The sequence below is a fragment of the Salvelinus alpinus genome, chromosome 34, assembly GCF_045679555.1.
Source record: "Salvelinus alpinus chromosome 34, SLU_Salpinus.1, whole genome shotgun sequence".
Taxonomy (NCBI): Eukaryota; Metazoa; Chordata; class Actinopteri; order Salmoniformes; family Salmonidae; genus Salvelinus; species Salvelinus alpinus.
The window spans coordinates 812355-831083 of record NC_092119.1 but is presented as its reverse complement, the minus strand read 5'-3'; the positions used below and the strand labels follow the sequence as shown (position 1 = coordinate 831083).

General features: G+C 50.4%; 1 protein-coding gene across 1 annotated transcript in view; it reads right to left on the bottom strand.

Moving 5' to 3' along the window:
* Positions 1-550: 550 nt before the first annotated feature.
* The window catches only part of znf106a (zinc finger protein 106a), a 41624-nt gene continuing 23445 nt past the window's right edge, over positions 551-18729 (bottom strand). The window contains exons 6-20 of the mRNA XM_071382818.1: positions 17079-17902; positions 16151-16305; positions 15480-15540; positions 14734-15087; positions 13798-14641; positions 11333-11382; positions 9100-9257; positions 7743-7877; positions 6967-7083; positions 6452-6706; positions 4520-4639; positions 4298-4369; positions 4129-4200; positions 1496-1642; positions 551-696 (exon numbers count right to left, since the gene is read on the bottom strand). Coding sequence (XP_071238919.1) covers positions 634-696; positions 1496-1642; positions 4129-4200; positions 4298-4369; positions 4520-4639; positions 6452-6706; positions 6967-7083; positions 7743-7877; positions 9100-9257; positions 11333-11382; positions 13798-14641; positions 14734-15087; positions 15480-15540; positions 16151-16305; positions 17079-17902 — 3427 coding nt within the window. The 3' untranslated portion in view covers positions 551-633. The remainder of the gene's footprint in view (positions 697-1495; positions 1643-4128; positions 4201-4297; positions 4370-4519; positions 4640-6451; positions 6707-6966; positions 7084-7742; positions 7878-9099; positions 9258-11332; positions 11383-13797; positions 14642-14733; positions 15088-15479; positions 15541-16150; positions 16306-17078; positions 17903-18729) is intronic.

Here is an 18729-nt window from a genome sequence, read left to right as displayed (position 1 = left end):
TCTTCCAGACCTGGTTTCTTTGCTTGGTAAACAGTCAGTCCTGTGTTCCTTTGTCTTATTTGGTCAGTGGTTCAAGCAACTGACATTAAGCAGTGTTCATGTATTCATGAGAGAACCATGGAGAGGAAGAGATGTGTTGGTAAAATAACTACAACACATCTCTCCTTTCATAACAAAACCACAGATTCATCATCATTATTCTCTGGTATGGATGGTCACCTTAGCCTGGATACCACTCGGTTTTGTGCTATCATTCCACTCATTGCCACTCCTCGTCAATGCCTAACATTGGCAAGAAGTGGAACGTTAGCACCAAACAGGTCTGGTTTTCAGGCTAGTAGTCACCTGGCACCAAGCTGAATCAACCCACCCCGCCGTTTCAACGATAATACGCTCATCATTCAGACTGGTTCAACCAGGTGACCTTATAGACTGGGTCGCCCCAATATGGGAGGGAGGGGGGGGGGGGGGGTCAGGAGCGTGAGACTCCCTCGGGGTTGGGCTGATCCACCCCAGACTCCCTCGGGGTCCACCCCAGACTCCCTGGGCTGGTCCACCCCCAGACTCCCTCGGGGTTGGGCTGGTCCACCCCCAGACTCCCTCGGGGTTGGGCTGGTCCACCCCAGACTCCCTTCAGGGTTGGGCTGGTTTACACCACTCCTCCTCCACATGTTGCAGCATGTGCTTTGGAGCCCCCTGTAGGACAAGAGACAGAAACACACACACACACGTTGTTTTACTTAAGACAACACAGGCAGAATCAACTATGAGACACACAACCCAGATAGTAGATATCAATACCAATAGGTGTGATTGGAGTATCCATCCATTTAGCAGAAGAAGGTCTGCCTCTAACTAGGGCTGGCGGCACGATTACCGTACAAACTGGGTAACCGACAGTTGTAAATGAATAAAACAGATGTAATAACAGCTGACTGACAGTTTGACCAAATGCATCATGGGCACACTCAATGGCTGCCTGGTATTGTGATGCAATCGTTTCCATGGTAATGTAGGATGTTCATTCTAATGATGTTAACTGGGGTGGCCCATGCAACGGAATGGATTTTTGTTGCTATTCGAACGGTTATTAAAATGGAGACCAAAGTCATTTGGTTTGACAATTACCGTCACAGCTCTACCTCTGACGGACTAATACGACCTATAACCTATAACCGTCACAGCTCTACCTCTGACGGACTAATACGACCTATAACCGTCACAGCTCTACCTCTGACGGACTAATACGACCTATAACCTATAACCGTCACAGCTCTACCTCTGACGGACTAATACGACCTATAACCTATAACCATCACAGCTCTACCTCTGACGGACTAATACGACCTATAACCTATAACCGTCACAGCTCTACCTCTGACGGACTAATACGACCTATAACCGTCACAGCTCTACCTCTGACGGACTAATACGACCTATAACCTATAACCGTCACAGCAGTCTGTGTGTTGCGTAGGAACAGTCAGCGCCATACCTGCTTGGAGCCGTTGCGAGCGGCGAAATACTCATCGCAGTTCTTCCATCGACACTTGAGGTTCTGTGTGTTGGGAGAGGCGTGGTCTTGGAGCAGGTGCTGCTGGACGTGCTCCAACACTCCAAAGATCAGAGAACAGCCATGCCACTGGGAGGAGAGAAGAGACAGGGGGGGGGGTTAGATCAGAGAACAGCCATGCCACTGGGAGGACAGAAGAGACAGGGGGGGAGTTAGATCAGAGAACAGCCATGCCACTGGGAGGACAGAAGAGACAGGGGGGGGAGTTAGATCAGAGAACAGCCATGCCACTGGGAGGACAGAAGAGACAGGGGGGGAGTTAGATCAGAGAACAGCCATGCCACTGGCAGGAGAGAAGAGACAGGGGGGGGAGTTAGATCAGAGAACAGCCATGCCACTGGCAGGAGAGAAGAGACAGGGGGGGAGTTAGATCAGAGAACAGCCATGCCACTGGGAGGAGACAAGAGACAGGGGGGGAGTTAGATCAGAGAACAGCCATGCCACTGGGAGGAGAGAAGAGACAGGGGGGGAGTTAGATCAGAGAACAGCCATGCCACTGGGAGGAGAGAAGAGACAGGGGGGGAGTTAGATCAGAGAACAGCCATGCCACTGGGAGGAGAGAAGAGACAGGGGGGGAGTTAGATCAGAGAACAGCCATGCCACTGGGAGGAGAGAAGAGACAGGGGGGGGGAGTTAGATCAGAGAACAGCCATGCCACTGGGAGGAGAGAAGAGACAGGGGGGAGTTAGATCAGAGAACAGCCATGCCACTGGCAGGAGAGAAGAGACAGGGGGGGAGTTAGATCAGAGAACAGCCATGCCACTGGGAGGAGACAAGAGACAGGGGGGGAGTTAGATCAGAGAACAGCCATGCCACTGGGAGGAGAGAAGAGACAGGGGGGGAGTTAGATCAGAGAACAGCCATGCCACTGGGAGGAGAGAAGAGACAGGGGGGGAGTTAGATCAGAGAACAGCCATGCCACTGGGAGGAGAGAAGAGACAGGGGGGGAGTTAGATCAGAGAACAGCCATGCCACTGGGAGGAGAGAAGAGACAGGGGGGGGAGTTAGATCAGAGAACAGCCATGCCACTGGGAGGAGAGAAGAGACAGGGGGGAGTTAGATCAGAGAACAGCCATGCCACTGGCAGGAGAGAAGAGACAGGGGGGAGTTAGATCAGAGAACAGCCATGCCACTGGGAGGAGAGAAGAGACAGGGGGGGGAGTTAGATCAGAGAACAGCCATGCCACTGGGAGGAGAGAAGAGACAGGGGGGGGGGGGTTAGATCAGAGAACAGCCATGCCACTGGCAGGAGAGAAGAGACAGGGGGGGGGGGGGGTTAGATCAGAGAACAGCCATGCCACTGGCAGGAGAGAAGAGACAGGGGGGGAGTTAGATCAGGGAACAGCCATGCCACTGGGAGGAGAGAAGAGACAGGGGGGGAGTTAGATCAGAGAACAGCCATGCCACTGGGAGGAGAGAAGAGACAGGGGGGGGAGTTCGATCAGAGAACAGCCATGCCACTGGGAGGAGAGAAGAGACAGGGGGGGGGGTTAGATCAGAGAACAGCCATGCCACTGGCAGGAGAGAAGAGACAGGGGGGGAGTTAGATCAGAGAACAGCCATGCCACTGGGAGGACAGAAGAGACAGGGGGGGAGTTAGATCAGGGAACAGCCATGCCACTGGCAGGAGAGAAGAGACAGGGGGGGAGTTAGATCAGAGAACAGCCATGCCACTGGGAGGACAGAAGAGACAGGGGGGGAGTTAGATCAGGGAACAGCCATGCCACTGGCAGGAGAGAAGAGACAGGGGGGGAGTTAGATCAGAGAACAGCCATGCCACTGGCAGGAGAGAAGAGACAGAAAGACCTATCCTCTACTTGTTGATTTAGTAGATTAACTTGGTTATCCCAGTTGAACATTCCCTTCACATCCCAGTTCCCCTGTCTTACCCCTTCACATCCCAGTTCCCCTGTCTTACCCCTTCACATCCCAGTTCCCCTGTCTTACCCCTTCACATCCCAGTTCCCCTGTCTTACCCCTTCACATCCCAGTTCCCCTGTCTTACCCCTTCACATCCCAGTTCCCCTGTCTTACCCCTTCACATCCCAGTTCCCCTGTCTTACCCCTTCACATCCCAGTTCCCCTGTCTTACCCCTTCACATCCCAGTTCCCCTGTCTTACCCCTTCACATCCCGGTTCCCCTGTCTTACCCCTTCACATCCCAGTTCCCCTGTCTTACCCCTTCACATCCCAGTTCCCCTGTCTTACCCCTTCACATCCCAGTTCCCCTGTCTTACCCCTTCACATCCCAGTTCCCCTGTCTTACCCCTTCACATCCCAGTTCCCCTGTCTTACCCCTTCACACCCCAGTTCCCCTGTCTTACCCCTTCACATCCCAGTTCCCCTGTCTTACCCCTTCACATCCCAGTTCCCCTGTCTTACCCCTTCACATCCCAGTTCCCCTGTCTTACCCCTTCACATCCCAGTTCCCCTGTCTTACCCCTTCACATCCCGGTTCCCCGTCTTACCCCTTCACATCCCAGTTCCCCTGTCTTACCCCTTCACATCCCAGTTCCCCTGTCTTACCCCTTCACATCCCAGTTCCCCTGTCTTACCCGGCAGTGATAGTTCTGGATCAGGTTCAGTTTGACCGCCTGCACACTGCCGTCATAGCAACCAGTGTAGATCTAGAACACAGATGAACGTCAGTGATCATCTGATATGTTTACGTAACATTCCACCAGCCATGTTTTAATGTCTATGGATTTGGGACTGAGGACTCACCATACTCTTGTGGACAGTCATACACATCACCATGTCTGTGTGTCCACCGTACACCTGCAAACGATCATGTGACTGTGTGTGTGTGTGGGGGGGGGGGGGGGGGGGGGGGTTAGATCAAATTCAGGGGATTAATTACGGCATTAAAAAAAAAAAAACTGGTGATTGTACAGTCTGGTTTTAATGTGGAGGGACAGACACAAGGCTACCAGTGGAGAGACTGACCTGTAGTTCGTAGACGCGGACCAGTTTGTCAAGACAGGCAGTGACCATCACCTTCCCCAGGACGTCCACCACCGTGACAGCATGACTATGTCCTTTATAGATACGCACCAACTCTCCGGTCTAGAGACAGAGAGACCCATACCACTAAATGACCAGATTAGAGACCCATACCACTAAATGACCAGATTAGAGACCCATACCACTAAATGACCAGATTAGAGACCCATACCACTAAATGACCAGATTAGAGACCAGATTAGAGACCCATACCACTAAATGACCAGATTAGAGACCCATACCACTAAATGACCAGATTAGAGACCCATACCACTAAATGACCAGATTAGAGACCATAGGAAACACGTGACCAGATTAGAGACCATAGGAAACACGTGACCAGATTAGAGACCATAGGAAACACGTGACCAGATTAGAGACCATAGGAAACACGTGACCAGATTAGAGACCATAGGAAACACGTGACCAGATTAGAGACCATAGGAAACACGTGACCAGATTAGAGACCATAGGAAACACGTGACCAGATTAGAGACCATAGGAAACACGTGACCAGATTAGAGACCATAGGAAACACGTGACCAGATTAGAGACCATAGGAAACACGTGACCAGATTAGAGACCATAGGAAACACGTGACCAGATTAGAGACCATAGGAAACACGTGACCAGATTAGAGACCATAGGAAACACGTGACCAGATTAGAGACCATAGGAAACACGTGACCAGATTAGAGACCATAGGAAACACGTGACCAGATTAGAGACCATAGGAAACACGTGACCAGATTAGAGACCATAGGAAACACGTGACCAGATTAGAGACCATAGGAAACACGTGACCAGATTAGAGACCATAGGAAACACGTGACCAGATTAGAGACCATAGGAAACACGTGACCAGATTAGAGACCATAGGAAACACGTGACCAGATTAGAGACCATAGGAAACACGTGACCAGATTAGAGACCATAGGAAACACGTGACCAGATTAGAGACCATAGGAAACACGTGACCAGATTAGAGACCATAGGAAACACGTGACCAGATTAGAGACCATAGGAAACACGTGACCAGATTAGAGACCATAGGAAACACGTGACCAGATTAGAGACCATAGGAAACACGTGACCAGATTAGAGACCATAGGAAACACGTGACCAGATTAGAGACCATAGGAAACACGTGACCAGATTAGAGACCATAGGAAACACGTGACCAGATTAGAGACCATAGGAAACACGTGACCAGATTAGAGACCATAGGAAACACGTGACCAGATTAGAGACCATAGGAAACACGTGACCAGATTAGAGACCATAGGAAACACGTGACCAGATTAGAGACCATAGGAAACACGTGACCAGATTAGAGACCATAGGAAACACGTGACCAGATTAGAGACCATAGGAAACACGTGACCAGATTAGAGACCATAGGAAACACGTGACCAGATTAGAGACCATAGGAAACACGTGACCAGATTAGAGACCATAGGAAACACGTGACCAGATTAGAGACCATAGGAAACATTTGAACATCATGTTCTGTTATAGTCTCCACCCGGCACAGCCAGAAGAGGACTGTTCACCCCTCATAGCCTGGTTCCTCTCTAGGTTTCTTCCTAGGATCTGGCCTTTCTAGGGAGTTTTTTCCTAGCCACCGTGCTTCTACACCTGCATTGCTTGCCGTTTGGTGGTTTTAGGATGGGTTTCTGTACAGTACTTTGTGACATTGGCTGATTTAATTGTGAATAAGATCACAGACCAATGGATAACACACCCAGGCCAATTAATCAAGCATTACTCATCAGAATGACTTCTACTGCTAACTTCTATTCAAAACTAAAATGTAGATACCCTAATAAGAGTATATCAAACACGTAACCAAAGTGAATATTTTAAATAACTCACGTGTATATTGTGTGCATGGACCGACTGGTCACTGGAGCCACTGAAGACCAGGTCATTGACTACCTTCATACACAGTACTGTCTTGGTGTGTCCCTTTAGAGTCCGTAGCAACAGGCCACTCTTGGCATCGCGGATACTAATGGTGCTGTCGTAGGACCCGACCAATAGGATGCGGCGAGCTCCTTCCTGGGCTGTCGCTAGGCAACTCACCGCCCGCGGCCCGTGACACTCGAACACATCCAGCTGCTTATTGGTCTGAAGAAGAACAACAGAGGAAATGCAAATAACATCTGAAAATGTGTTTGACCAAGGTGACTGAGGTGGTTCCATAATGCTTTAATTCTAGTTGGGTTCTAAAGTGTATTTTAGAATGTGTTCTAGATTACAAAGCATTCTATACTGTGTTCTATTGTCGGTTCTAGAACAGAATGTGTTCTAGATCACAATGCATTCTAGACTGTTCTATTGTCGGTTCTAGAACAGAATGTGTTGTAAGACGGTGTTCTGGTTCTGACCTTGAGGCTGAAGGTGACCACGGAGCCGTTAGCTAGGCCAGCGTACAGAACTTTCCAGCGGTTGTGGAGGCAAAGAACCCGGTCCGGGAGAGAGAACTGATCCACACACTCCCTGGACTGTGGAGAACATAGAACACAGAGTCATGGAACACAGAACACACTAGCAGTAGTATTAGTGTAGTAGTAGGAGTAGCAGCAGTAGTATTAGTAGCAGTAGTATTATTAGTGTAGTAGTAGCAGCAGTATCACGATTGTAGTATTATAGTAGTAGTAATATTATAGTAGTAGTAGTAGTGTTGTAGTATTAGTGTTGTAGTAGTAGTGTAGCAGTAGCACTATTGTAGTATTATAGTAGTAGTAGTAGTAGTAGTAGTAGTGTAGTAATATTAATAGTAGTAATCGTAGTAGTATTGTAGTACTATAGTAGTAGTAGCAGCAGTGACAGCAGTAGTAGTGGTAGTAGTATTAATAGTAGTACTATTGTAGTAGTATAGTGGTAGTAGTGTAGTAATAGTAGTATTAATAGTAGTATTATTGTAGTATTGTGGTAGTGGTAGTGGCAATCGTAGTAATATTGTAGTATTATAGTAGTAGTAGTAGTGGTAGTAGTATTATTGTAGTATTATAGCAGTAGTAGTATTAATAGTAGTAGTAGTGGTATTAATAGTAGTATTATTGTAGTATTATAGTAGTAGTAGTATACTAGTAGTATTAATAGTTGTATTATAGTAGTATTAGTATTATTAGTGTAGAAGTAGTAGTGTTATTGTAGTTACCCTGAGGTTGTAGCAGCGTATAGTCTGGTCACTGGAGCCAGAGTAAAGGCGATGTTGTAGACCTGGTCCAGAAGAAACCAGCAAACAGTTGATCTTGGTGCTGTGGCCCTCAAACACAGCCACACACTCACGGCTCTGCAGGGGACAGGAGAGGACAGACTGTCACAGCCACACAGAGAGAGGACCACACTCCCGTTGGATAGACACAACTTGGTATGATGTATAAGGAAATGTTCTTGTCTTATGTTTGTTTTCTAAATTAACTAAGACATTTATATAAAATGGATGCTTTGTAATCAAATAATGGTGAGGGTAGCAACAGACTGGTAAAAGACACACACACACACAGAGAGACACACAGAGAGAGACACACAGAGAGAGACACACACAGAGAGACACACAGAGAGAGACACACAGAGAGAGACACACACAGAGAGACACACACAGAGAGACACACACAGAGAGACACACACAGAGAGACACACACAGAGAGAGACACACACAGAGAGAGACACACACAGAGAGAGACACACACAGAGAGAGACACACACACAGAGAGAGAGACACACAGAGAGAGACACACACAGAGAGAGAGACACACAGAGAGAGACACACACAGAGAGACACACACAGAGAGACACACACAAAGAGACACACACAAAGAGACACAGAGAGAGACACAGAGAGAGACACAGAGAGACACACAGAGAGACACACAGAGAGACACACAGAGAGAGACACAGAGAGAGACACACACAGAGAGAGACACACACAGAGAGACACACACAGAGAGAGACACACACAGAGAGACACACACAGAGAGACACACACAGAGAGAGACACAGAGAGAGACACAGAGAGAGACACAGAGAGAGACACAGAGAGAGACACAGAGAGACACACAGAGAGAGACACACACAGAGAGAGACACACACAGAGAGAGACACACACAGAGAGAGACACAGAGAGAGACACAGAGAGAGACACAGAGAGAGACACAGAGAGAGACACAGAGAGAGACACAGAGAGAGACACAGACAGAGACACACACAGAGACACACACAGAGAGACACACACAGAGAGACACACACAGAGAGACACACACAGAGAGACACACACAGAGAGACACACACAGAGAGACACACACACAGAGAGACACACACAGAGAGACACACACAGAGAGACACACACAGAGAGACACACACAGAGAGACACACACAGAGAGAGACACACAGAGAGAGACACACACAGAGAGACACACACAGAGAGACACACACAGAGACACACACACAGAGACACACACAGAGAGACACACAGAGAGACACACAGAGAGACACACAGAGAGAAGTGGACTTACCACCAGGCTGAAGGCTCTAACAGTGCGATCTCCAGAACAGGTATAGAGGAGACCCATGTGGACCTGCATGGCATTAACAGTCTCCTGGTGACCCTCAAACATCCCCTCAGATGGCAGATCATCCCCCCCGGGCTCCGACGACCCGTCTAGAGACAGATCTACAAAGACAGAGACGCAAATTCAACTCTAAGTCAGTCATCTCCACGTGAGTCATCTCCACGTGAGTCAGCTCCACGTCAGTCAGCTCCACGTCAGTCAGCTCCACGTCAGTCAGCTCCACGTCAGTCAGCTCCACGTCAGTCAGCTCCACGTCAGTCAGCTCCACGTCAGTCAGCTCCACGTCAGTCAGCTCCACGTCAGTCAGCTCCACGTCAGTCAGCTCCACGTCAGTCAGCTCCACGTCAGTCAGCTCCACGTCAGTCAGCTCCACGTCAGTCAGCTCCACGTCAGTCAACTCCACGTCAGTCAACTCCACGTCAGTCAACTCCACGTCAGTCAACTCCACGTCAGTCAACTCCACGCCAGTCAACTCCACGCCAGTCAACTCCACGCCAGTCAACTCCACGCCAGTCAACTCCACGCCAGTCAACTCCACGCCAGTCAACTCCACGCCAGTCAACTCCACGCCAGTCAACTCCACGCCAGTCAACTCCACGCCAGTCAACTCCACGCCAGTCAACTCCACGCCAGTCAACTCCACGTCAGTCAACTCCACGTCAGTCAACTCCACGTCAGTCAACTCCACGTCAGTCAACTCCACGTCAGTCAACTCCACGTCAGTCAACTCCAAGTCAGTCAACTCCAAGTCAGTCAACTCCAAGTCAGTCAACTCCAAGTCAGTCAACTCCAAGTCAGTCAACTCCAAGTCAGTCAACTCCAAGTCAGTCAACTCCAAATGTCCTTATTGAAATGCCAGGAGAGTGAGATGACGCATCCATTTGTTTAGTTAAATTATATTTATCACAGGCCATAACAATGATGTCTGTCTAGTTCAAGACCAACCAGCAAAAGGGTCTGGGTATTGGAACTAATCAGGTCCAACGGAATGTTCTGGTGAAAGTGTCTGGATCTAGCCTATCCCACCTGAGATCACGTGACTTACCTGAGGAAGTCTTGAACCAGTGTGGGAACTGTGATCTACCTGAGGAAGTCTTGGACCAGTGTGGGAACTGTGACCTACCTGAGGAAGTCTTGGACCAGTGTGGGAACTGTGACCTACCTGAGGAAGTCTTGGACCAGTGTGGGAACTGTGATCTACCTGAGGAAGTCTTGGACCAGTGTGGGAACTGTGATCTACCTGAGCAAGTCTTGGACCAGTGTGGGAACTGTGATCTACCTGAGGAAGTCTTGGACCAGTGTGGGAACTGTGATCTACCTGAGCAAGTCTTGGACCAGTGTGGGAACTGTGATCTACCTGAGCAAGTCTTGGACCAGTGTGGGAACTGTGATCTACCTGAGGAAGTCTTGGACCAGTGTGGGAACTGTGATCTACCTGAGGAAGTCTTGGACCAGTGTGGGAACTGTGATCTACCTGAGGAAGTCTTGGACCAGTGTGGGAACTGTGACCTACCTGAGGAAGTCTTGGAACAGTGTGGGAACTGTGATCTACCTGAGGAAGTCTTGGACCAGTGTGGGAACTGTGATCTACCTGAGCAAGTCTTGGACCAGTGTGGGAACTGTGATCTACCTGAGGAAGTCTTGGACCAGTGTGGGAACTGTGATCTACCTGAGGAAGTCTTGGACCAGTGTGGGAACTGTGATCTACCTGAGGAAGACTTGGACCAGTGTGGGAACTGTGATCTACCTGAGCAAGACTTGGAACAGTGTGGGAACTGTGATCTACCTGAGCAAGACTTGGACCAGTGTGGGAACTGTGATCTACCTGAGCAAGACTTGGACCAGTGTGGGAACTGTGATCTACCTGAGGAAGACTTGGACCAGTGTGGGAACTGTGATCTACCTGAGCAAGACTTGGACCAGTGTGGGAACTGTGATCTACCTGAGGAAGACTTGGACCAGTGTGGGAACTGTGATCTACCTGAGGAAGACTTGGACCAGTGTGGGAACTGTGATCTACCTGAGGAAGTCTTGGACCAGTGTGGGAACTGTGACCTACCTGAGGAAGTCTTGGACCAGTGTGGGAACTGTGATCTACCTGAGCAAGTCTTGGACCAGTGTGGGAACTGTGATCTACCTGAGGAAGTCTTGGACCAGTGTGGGAACTGTGACCTACCTGAGGAAGTCTTGGAGAGCTTGACAGATGTTGGGGGCAGCTGGACTTCACTGTAGGAGGAGGAGCAGACAGGACAGACATGTCAAGAACGAGAAACCTCAGAACTCTTTGATGCTGCAGATGGAAGAGGAACAGAGGAGCTAGGGGGAAGAGGGTCTGGAAGCTTGGGGATAGAGGCTGGTTAGAGGGAGAGATAGAGGCTGGTTAGAGGGAGAGATAGAGGCTGGTTAGAGGGAGAGATAGAGGCTGGTTAGAGGGAGAGATAGAGGCTGGTTAGAGGGAGAGATAGAGGCTGGTTAGAGGGAGAGATAGAGGCTGGTTAGAGGGAGAGGACAGGGGAGCTAGGGGGAAGAGGGTCTGGAAGCTTGGGGATAGAGGCTGGTTAGAGGGAGAGATAAGAGGCTGGTTAGAGGGAGAGGACAGGGGAGCTAGGGGGAAGAGGGTCTGGAAGCTTGGGGATAGAGGCTGGTTAGAGGGAGAGATAGAGGCTGGTTAGAGGGAGAGGACAGGGGAGCTAGGGGGAAGAGGGTCTGGAAGCTTGGGGATAGAGGCTGGTTAGAGGGAGAGATAGAGGCTGGTTAAAGGGAGAGATAGAGGCTGGTTAGAGGGAGAGATATAGGCTGGTTAGAGGGAGAGGAACAGAGGAGCTAGGGGGAAGAGGGTCTGGAAGCTTGGGGATAGAGGCTGGTTAGAGGGAGAGATAGAGGCTGGTTAGAGGGAGAGATAGAGGCTGGTTAGAGGGAGAGGACATGGAAGCTAGGGGGAAGAGGGTCTGGAAGCTTGGGGATAGAAGGGGTTAGAGGGAGAGATAGAGGCTGGTTAGAGGGAGAGATAGAGGCTGGTTAGAGGGAGAGATAGAGGCTGGTTAGAGGGAGAGATAGAGGCTGGTTAGAGGGAGAGATAGAGGCTGGTTAGAGGGAGAGATAGAGGCTGGTTAGAGGGAGAGATAGAGGCTGGTTAGAGGGAGAGATAGAGGCTGGTTAGAGGGAGAGATAGAGGCTGGTTAGAGGGAGAGATAGAGGCTGGTTAGAGGGAGAGATAGAGGCTGGTTAGAGGGAGAGATAGAGGCTGGTTAGAGGGAGAGATAGAGGCTGGTTAGAGGGAGAGATAGAGGCTGGTTAGAGGGAGAGATAGAGGCTGGTTAGAGGGAGAGGACAGGGGAGCTAGGGGGAAGAGGGTCTGGAAGCTTGGGGATAGAGGCTGGTTAGAGGGAGAGATAAGAGGCTGGTTAGAGGGAGAGGACAGGGGAGCTAGGGGGAAGAGGGTCTGGAAGCTTGGGGATAGAGGCTGGTTAGAGGGAGAGATAGAGGCTGGTTAGAGGGAGAGGACAGGGGAGCTAGGGGGAAGAGGGTCTGGAAGCTTGGGGATAGAGGCTGGTTAGAGGGAGAGATAGAGGCTGGTTAAAGGGAGAGATAGAGGCTGGTTAGAGGGAGAGATAGAGGCTGGTTAGAGGGAGAGGAACAGAGGAGCTAGGGGGAAGAGGGTCTGGAAGCTTGGGGATAGAGGCTGGTTAGAGGGAGAGATAGAGGCTGGTTAGAGGGAGAGGACAGGGAAGCTAGGGGGAAGAGGGTCTGGAAGCTTGGGGATAGAAGGGGTTAGAGGGAGAGATAGAGGCTGGTTAGAGGGAGAGATAGAGGCTGGTTAGAGGGAGAGATAGAGGCTGGTTAGAGGGAGAGATAGAGGCTGGTTAGAGGGAGAGATAGAGGCTGGTTAGAGGGAGAGATAGAGGCTGGTTAGAGGGAGAGATAGAGGCTGGTTAGAGGGAGAGATAGAGGCTGGTTAGAGGGAGAGATAGAGGCTGGTTAGAGGGAGAGATAGAGGCTGGTTAGAGGGAGAGATAGAGGCTGGTTAGAGGGAGAGATAGAGGCTGGTTAGAGGGAGAGATAGAGGCTGGTTAGAGGGAGAGATAGAGGCTGGTTAGAGGGAGAGATAGAGGCTGGTTAGAGGGAGAGATAGAGGCTGGTTAGAGGGAGAGGAACAGGGGAGCTAGGGGGAAGAGGGTCTGGAACTCCTTCTAAACAACGCCATTTCTTTTTTTAAATTTGGCAAAGAGTAAAGTCTACAATACACAGTCCACTCTTAACGACTCTATAACTCTATGGAGATCAAATGTTTCATAGATGAGAAAATTAGCAGAATGCCAGCCAAAATGTGTTAATTAGAGCAGTGTGATGATGAAGACTGGGCCAAACTTCAACTAGACGTTGCAGCTAGCTCATTGATGGCTACAAGAAGCGTTTGTCTTCAGTTATTTTGGCCAAAGGTTGTTCAACGAAGTACTAGCGTAGTGGTGCCAAAAAATAAAATTGCTTCTGAAAATGTTGAAAAAATAACAGTTTATTTATTTATTATTATTTCATTTTTAAAATTCAACTTATTTTAGAAGAAAAATAGGGAATTATCTGAGAAAAGTGTCAGGATGCCAATATATCTGTCCAGGCCTGTACATGACATATCACTCTCACCTCTTGACTACAGAGCTACCATCCATCTCGCTGGTGGAAGTCACCTCGTTGCAGGCCAGCTTCTGGGGCTCTGTCTTCAGTGTGTCTGGGGCTGGGGGTGAGACAGTGGGCTGTGGCCGTGGACAGGCAACGCCGCAGATATCCATGTCTCCATCCTCTGGACCTGAGGTGTCAATGGTGACCACCTCAGCTGGAGCTGCCTGGGGGAGAACGACCATCTCCAGAGAGGAATCAGAGTCCTCCTGCCTCGCCTCAGGTCTAGTGGCTGGTCCTGGAAGCTCTCCCCTGTCCTCTGATGTTCCGGGCAGGCTGGAGGTGGATGTGGAGGAGGAAGTGGTGACCTGGGGCCGGAATCCCCCGCTGGGTTTCCTGCGGGTGCCGAGGAGTCTGACGGGTCGGGAGAAGGTCGTCTCCGCCTCCAGTTCTGTGTCGCTGTTGTCAAGCTGTTGCTCCTCCCCCTTGGCCTTCCTCAGCACCCTCTTCTTCTTCAACTTCCTCACGCGCTTTATGGTCTTCACCTCCGCCTGAGGCGGAGCGATGGACGGAGCGAGGGACGGAGGGAGGACGGAGGATGTTTCTAGGTCCTGAACCCCGGCTCTGGAGCTCTTGCGGCTGGATGGGCCTGACAGTGGGGCTGGGTGGGGCTTGAAGTTACCCCTGTCTTCTGTGGTAACCTGGACACCCCTCTCTCCTGACTGGACGAGGCCTGGTGAACCTGCTGAGGGGTCCTTCCATTCTACACACGCTCCTACGGGTACGCTGCTGTCCTCTTGAGAGAGCTCTCTGCTGGCTCTGTGATGCTCAGACTTCCTCCCTCTGACCGGTTGGCAGCTGAGGGCACAATCTAAGAAAGGGAGAACGAGAGAAACAGCGGATTAAATTGAGGCCATTTCTGAATGAATAGTTTACCAGTGTGTGTGTGGTGACGGGCCATACCTGTGTGAGGGGCTGTAGGGATGGGCGTGGGCTCTGGCGTGGTGCTGTGAGGACCGTGGTGAACTCGCTGGTGGACTGTGACTGCGCTCTCCGCAACCTCCGCCTCAGTGGTCAACCTACCAGGGGACAGGGGCTCCTGCTTGATAACTACTGACTGTGTGACAGGCTGGGGCTGGGTCTGGTGGCTCGGGGACAGGGAGGGGGGCGTGGAGCAGGGGGGGAGGTAGAGGGGAACCTGGTTAGGACTGGGGACAGGGGCTTCTGTTAGAGGCGACAGCAGGTAGGGGGACATCTCTAAAGGCATCTCCTCTTCACAGCTCTTCACTCTGGGCAGGGAATGGCTGTCAACACCACCTGAGACACACACACACACACCAAGAGCCAAAACAGAACATGTTAAAAGCCGTATTGTAAGACATTACAAAAAGGTTCATACATGCTTATAACAAGTTACCCAACACCCATAGAGGCTGGTTGGGGATAGAGGCTGGTTGGGGATAGAGGCTGGTTGGGGATAGAGGCTGGTTAGAGGGAGAGATAGAGGCTGGTTAGAGGGAGAGGAACAGTGGAGCTAGGGGGAAGAGGGTCTGGAAGCTTGGGGATAGAGGCTGGTTAGAGGGAGGGATAGAGGCCATTTCAAATAGTGAGAAAAGACAAGATGTCACATCCACACCTACTTATTAAAACAAAAAAGAGTGGTCATTTAGTTGACACAAAACCATCCTTTAAAGCCTCGTGGGTCTTACCTTGTATCCCCTGGAGCAACTCAATACGCTTCCTTCTGAGAGTACTCATCTCCATGGAAACCTGAGAGACCATCGAAACAATAACACGACGTCAGGCCCAAGACGTTTGGATGGGTTAAGTTCCTTATTATCATGTTATCATGGATCTCTGGGTAATTTCTGTCTGGGGTTCTACCGCTGTACCTTCCTCTTTCTTTACCACATGATGGGGGACACACACTGACAAGGACTTCCTGGTTGTCCCCAACAGCTCATACCACATGATGGGGGACACACACTGACAAGGACTTCCTGGTTGTCCCCAACAGCTCATACCACATGATGGGGGACACACACTGACAAGGACTTCCTGGTTGTCCCCAACAGCTCATACCACATGATGGGGGACACACACTGACAAGGACTTCCTGGTTGTCCCCAACAGCTCATACCACATGATGGGGGACACACACTGACAAGGACTTCCTGGTTGTCCCCAACAGCTCATACCACATGATGGGGGACACACACTGACAAGGACTTCCTGGTTGTCCCCAACAGCTCATACCACATGATGGGGGACACACACTGACAAGGACTTCCTGGTTGTCCCTCTGGGATTAAGAATGTCCTATTTGAACTGAAATGTAATCTGACAGGACCAGTGAAGGCTGGGCTGGGAGGTGTAGTACCTGCTGTTTGACCACTAGGAGGCGCTGGACATCCATGTAGGCAGCCTGTAGAGCAGCCCTGGCCTGGATCAGGCTGTTGTCGACCCCTTGTAGAGACCGGCTCAGATCCTCCTCTCTCAGAGACACAGCAAGGAGATGGTCCACCTGCAGGCGCTCTGGAGGACAATACAATAATGGTTTACTGAGGGACAAAAAAATACCTGGCCTGAGCAGTGACCATCTCAGACAGTATCACATATAGTACTATAGACAGTGTACTGAATCACGTATTATTATAGACAGAGTTACTACAGTAACAGTTGCTACAGTAACAGGATGTTCACCAGTGTCCTGCTGTCCTAGAGGAGTTGCTACAGTAACAGTTACTACAGTAACAGTTGCTACAGTAACAGGATGTTCACCAGTGTCCTGCTGTCCTAGAGGAGTTGCTACAGAAACAGTTGCTACAGTAACAGTTGCTACAGTAACAGGATGTTCACCAGTGTCCTGCTGTCCTAGAGGAGTTGCTACAGTAACAGTTGCTACAGTAACAGTTACTACAGTAACAGTTGCTACAGTAACAGGATGTTCACCAGTGTCCTGCTGTCCTAGAGGAGTTGCTACAGTAACAGTTACTACAGTAACAGGATGTTCACCAGTGTCCTGCTGTCCTAGAGGAGTTACCATAGTAACAGTTGCTACAGTAACAGGATGATCAGCAGTGTCCTGCTGTCCTAGAGGAGTTACCATAGTAACAGTTGCTACAGTAATTTACTACAGTAACAGGATGTTCACCAGTGCCCTGCGGTCCTAGAGGAGTTACCATAGTAACAGTTGCTACAGTAATTTACTACAGTAACAGGATGTTCACCAGTGTCCTGCTGTCCTAAAGCAGTTACCATAGTAACAGTTGCTACGGTAACAGTTACTACAGTAACAGGATGTTCACCTTTCTTGGACTTGACCTTCAGTCTTTTAGTCTTCCTCTCTGAATGAGGGATTTCAGGGCATGGAATGTCCCCGGCTGCACGTCGTTTCATCCTGGCTCCCTGCGTGTCGGTCAGCTCCGTCCCCGAGCTGCTGTCCCCCATCACGGAGTCAGGTCTCGGCTGGACCCCTGGTGGCTGGACCCCTGGTGGCCCCTCCGGTAGTGACCCCTGGACTTCTCTCTGTGCTCTGTCCTCCTCGCACTGTGTCCCCTCCACCTTAGGCTGCTGGGGGTCTCTCACTTCCCTTCCAGCCCCATCTCTGTGTGCCCTCTCTCCTGGCATCGCCTGACCAGGGGTCTGACCCCCGAAGAGAGAGGAGAGGTTGGCGGTTCCTGGCATCGCCTGACCAGGGGTCTGACCCCCGAAGAGAGAGGAGAGGTTGGCGGTTCCTGGCATCGCCTGACCAGGGGTCTGACCCCCGAAGAGAGAGGAGAGGTTGGCGGTTCCTGGCATCGCCTGGCCAGGGGTCTGACCCCCGAAGAGAGAGGAGAGGTTGGCGGTTCCTGGCATCGCCTGACCAGGGGTCTGACCCCCGAAGAGAGAGGAGAGGTTGGCGGTTCCTGGCATCGCCTGGCCAGGGGTCTGACCCCCGAAGAGAGAGGAGAGGTTGGTGGTCGAGCGGTCCGGAGCCACGCTACTCTCCGAGAGGCTGCGTTTGCGAGGAGTCACGGGGGCGAGGGCTGTCCCAGAGGCTCCGACGGCGAAGAGGGTCTCCCACTGAAACCCCTCGGTCGGAGGAATGTCTTCCTCTTCCTGGTCACAGGACACCATCTCTATACCGAACCTGATAAGACGAAGACAGGATACATCTCATGTTCAGTCATCCATTACCATCAACTACACAGACATTTAAACATGACTGACAGGACATGTGTACTTTTTAAAAAGGTCCCAGATCTCTAAGTGCTTTTGTCTACCCTTTCTGTCATTGTTTAAGCCACGCTATTTTTTGGGGGCATTATGGATTCCCTAAGGAGTTGGCAAGAGAGGAGAAACAGACTGGCACCTAGGCTACCGTTTAAAAAGGCAAGGGGTCTATACACTCAGTGGCCAGTTTATTAGGTACACCATCTAGTACCGTACTATAGACAGTGTACTGAATCACGTATTATTATAGACAGAGTTACTACAGTAACAGTTACTACAGTAACAGGATGTTCACCAGTGTCCTGCTGTCCTAGAGGAGTTGCTACAGTAACAGTTGCTACAGTAACAGGATGGTCCGACTCCCCTTTGCCTCCAGAACATACAGAATTATTCGAGGCATAGAAACATTGCTTAATTATTATCAAGGGACCTAACTTGTGACAGGAAAACATTCCTCACATCATTACACCAGCGCCACCATCCTGTACCGTTGAACACCAGGCAGGATGGGGCCATGGACTGTTAGGAGGGGAACCCGTTATTGGTAGTCTGCTGCAACAGCCCCTTCGGTGACCAACGAGCTGTGCGTTCTGTGATGTCGTTTCTGCAACACCACTGTTGTACCGCGTTATTAGTGGTCTGTTTGTGGCCCGTCCTGTTAGCTTGTACCATTCTTACCGTTCTCCTCGGACCTTTCTCGTCAACGAGCTGTTTTCACCCCCACAGGACAGCAGCTGACTGGAT